The sequence below is a fragment of the Manihot esculenta genome, chromosome 11 (genome assembly GCF_001659605.2).
Source record: "Manihot esculenta cultivar AM560-2 chromosome 11, M.esculenta_v8, whole genome shotgun sequence".
Lineage (NCBI taxonomy): Eukaryota > Viridiplantae > Streptophyta > Magnoliopsida > Malpighiales > Euphorbiaceae > Manihot > Manihot esculenta.
In genome coordinates this window covers 25,494,101-25,497,978 of record NC_035171.2, presented here as the reverse complement: position 1 = coordinate 25,497,978, position 3,878 = coordinate 25,494,101, and the positions used below count along the sequence as shown (strand labels likewise).

General features: G+C 35.3%; 1 protein-coding gene across 1 annotated transcript; it reads right to left on the bottom strand.

Moving 5' to 3' along the window:
* Nucleotides 1-2,678: 2,678 nt before the first annotated feature.
* Nucleotides 2,679-3,553, bottom strand: LOC110625436 (metallothionein-like protein 4B). Its single transcript, XM_021771025.2, has one exon. It carries the CDS (start codon nucleotides 3,381-3,383, stop codon nucleotides 3,108-3,110), a length of 276 nt encoding a protein of 91 aa, XP_021626717.1. The 5' UTR covers nucleotides 3,384-3,553; the 3' UTR covers nucleotides 2,679-3,107.
* Nucleotides 3,554-3,878: the final 325 nt, after the last annotated feature.

Genomic DNA, 3,878 nt, shown 5'->3' with positions numbered 1-3,878 from the left:
GTCAATTTTAACTCAACTCCTTCGTTGGCTTGCAAAGCATCTGTGGATCAAACATGGCTCATGCACAAACGATATGGCCATGCAATTTTTACATCACTAAAATTGTTGTCTCAACAAGGATTGGTGACTGAATCTCTACCTGCAATGATGTTTGCGAAAGGTGCCAAATTGGAAAACTACATAGAAAGACATTTCCAACTCATTCATCATGGAGAGCTGCTGAAAAACTCAGTTTGGCGAATTCTGACATTTGTGGGGCAATGGAGACACTTTCTTTGAGCCAAAACAGGTATTTCACCCTACTTATTGATTATATGTCTAGGATGACCTGGAGTTATTTCATGGATTACAAATCTCAAGCTTTAGAGATGTTTAAGAAGTTTAAGTCACTGGTAGAGAACCAAAGCAGCTGCAAAATTAAAAGTTTGCGAACTGACAACGGGACAGAATACACATCCAAGGAATTCAAGCTGTTTTGTGAACAGGAAGGCATCCACCATTAGTTCAGTATTTCTTATTCGCCTCAACAGAACGACGTTTGTGAAACGAAGAACAAAACTCTGTTAAACATGTCTCGAAGCATATTACATGAGAAAAATTTTCCAAAGAAATTCTAGAGTGAGGCTGTTAACACCTCAATTTACCTTCAGAATCGACTTCCTACTGTTGCAGTTCAAGGGAAAACACCATTCAAGGCTTGGACAAGTATTAAAACAAGTGCTAAACAACTCAAGGTGTTTGGTTCAGTGTGCTATTTACATGTTCCTGATGTCAAGTGCACCAAATTGTATGCTAAGGCCAAAAGGGGCATATTTCTGGGCTATAGCAGCGACTCTAAGGAATTTAGAGTATTTGAACTTGAAGTTGGAAAAGTCATTATCAGTAGAGACTTGATCGTGAATGAAGTAGCAACCTGGAACTGGGACAAGAAATTGATTGAAAATAGTTCTAGTGCAGTCTTTGGAGAATAGAGGAAAGAAAATGACGAAGAAGAAATTATTCGATAAATTCCAGAACCTGAAACTAATGATGATGAATCAGCTCCAAAAATAGGAAGTCTGGTTTATGCCCGATGCAATACTACTGCTACTTATCCAGTATCCTTCGAAGATGCTTGCAAAATTGATGTGTGGTTTGATGCCATGAAGGAAGAAATTATAGCCATTGAAAGGAACAAAACCTGGAGTTTGGTTGATTGTCCCGAAAATAGAAAAATCATTGGTGTAAAATGAATTTATCACACAAAGCTGAATTCTCATGGCACTTTGAACAAGCATAAGACAAGGCTTGTGGTTAAAGCTATTCACAACTTCCAGCAGACGACTATAGAGAATCCTTTGCTCATGTAGCTCGACTGGACACCATCAAAGTTGCTGCTGGCATTTGCTTCTCAATTTGGCTTGGAAATATATCATTTAGATGTGAAGTTGGCTTTTCTAAATGGTATTCTGGAAGAAGACATTTACATTGATCAACCACAAGGTTTTGAACAAGGAACGAATAAGGTGTACAAATTCCATAAGGCCCTATACAGTTTCAAGCAAACACCTCGTGCTTGGAACAACAGGATTTATGCATTTCTGTAAAATTCAGGATTTAATCGAAGCCTCGACGATACAACCTTATATATTAAAGGTAACTCTATTGACTCTTTATCAATTGTTGTGTACGTTGATGACTTGATGAACATTGGAAATTATTTGGAAATGTTATTCTGAACTTCAAAAGCCAATTGTGTTCAGAGTTTGAAATGATAGATTTGGAAAGAATGAACTTCGCTCTTAGTCTAGAGGTCAATCGAAATGAAAAAGACTTGTTTTTGTCACATAAAGCTTATGTTGAGAATTTACTCAAAAAAATTTCAATGAGCAATTGTAAGCCAGTAAGTACTCCTGTTGCCGCTAATGCCAAATTCTGGAAGACCAAAGCTGAAGAAAAAGCTACAAATGCTTCAATTTATAAGAGTTTGATCAAAAGTCTGCTATATTTGACCAATATAAGACCAAACATTATGTATGCAGCAAACTTACTGTCAAAATACATATAGTGAGTTTCATTTTCAAACAGCAAAAAGAGTTCTAAGGTATCTAAAAGATACTGCTGAATTTGCTGTGATGTTCAATTCAGTTTACAATCCAAAGTTATTCGGCTATGTCACTATATAGATAGCGACTGAGGAATTGTCATGATGATGGAAAAAGTACTTCGGACCATATATTCTTTAATCAGATGATTTGCGTTTAATTGGTACTCCAAAAAACAAGAGGTAATAGCTTAATTAATAGTTGAATTCGAGTTTATTGTTGCTGTTAGAGCTACGAATCATTGTATTTGGATAAGAAAATTAATGTCTGATTTGGTTTGACAACAAAATCAAGTCACATAACTCTTTTGTGATAGCAAGTCTGCAGTAGTAATGGCTAAAAATCCAGTGCACCGAAAAGTTTAAGCTGATCATGAAGTGAATCTGTATTACTGAAAATCAAAACTTCAAATTGCAGATCTTCTTATTAAACCGCTGAAAATCAAAACTATAAAATACTATATTTCTACTATAAAATGCAGATTTTTCAAAGCTAATGCCATCAACCAACCTTTCCTTCTTTGTTGTAAAGACTTCAACTTCCTATCTTAAGCATATTTTACGTGGTTTCCATCATTTACCAGCATTAATCTACCCACATGAAATATTACCGTTATATAAGTGGTTAGGCAACTTGGGAGTTTCAAGGATTTGTTCTCCATACTCCTTAATAATTTAAGGGATACAAGCTAATCATACAGTCAAATGAATTATTGATCGCCAAACTTTAATGGTTCAGACCCACATGATTTTTTTTTTTTTATTTTACTATACATTTACATCTTAATCATTAATTATATGGATGAATTGTATGAAGGGTAAAAGATTATATTCGCCAAGATCTAAGAAATCTTACTTCAAAATTTTATTCTTTATCTATAGTGCATGGCCAAAATGGAATTACAACACAGGAAGCATAAACATGGGAACAAGCTGTAACCACACACACACTCTCTCTGCATACATATGTTTAAAATAGTAAATACTAAAGCTAGATTGGCTTCAAACCTTCTGTTTTTTATTGTTAAGAGGCACAAGTAGCACAGCTGCAACCACTACCACACTTGCAATTGGCCTTCCCAACCCCACTCGTCTGCGAACCTTTTGGACATACGCATGGATTGCAACCACAATGTTCACCGCACGAGCATCGGCTGTGCCCATCTCCAACACCGCCAACGCCGCCACTTGCTGTCTCGCTTACTATTCTGCACCTGCAACCTGTACCACCGGAGCACGGAACAGGGCACCCACATCTATCGTTACAGGCAACAATGCTGGTCCCCTTGATTTCTGCCATTTCCACTACTTACGAGAAGCTTGCCTTCTAGGCGACCCAGCGGCGTCCTATTTATCGGTGTTTAGTGAAGAGAGGTGGCAAGAAACATGCGATGAGAATCACACGTGGTGACTGATCAGGCTAATTAGCAATGTACGTGGCTTCTGCAGTTCTTGCCTCTCTTTTGGCAATAACTTTGCTTGTTTTAGTCTTACTTTTCCTTATGGATATGGATATGAATATAGCCTCATCAGAATTAAAGATTTAGGTGACTTTAATAAAGTAATAATTATTTAAGTTTATAAAGATTTATGAAATTAATTAATTAATTTTTTAAAACTATCTAATTAAAACATTTTTATATTTTATAAAATCAACCTCTATAATTTTTTAAATTTAAAAATTTATTAGTTGTATTTATACTATGTAATAGTTATAATTTTAAATTTAAGTATTATTTAAATTTTATAATTTTAAATGTTCACACAATTTAATATTATTAAATAAAATTAAAAA

What these genes read in the sequence shown, in the direction of transcription:
- LOC110625436 (XM_021771025.2), bottom strand. Translation starts at nt 3,383, where the DNA reads ATGGCAGAAATCAAGGGGACCAGCATTGTTGCCTGTAACGATAGATGT.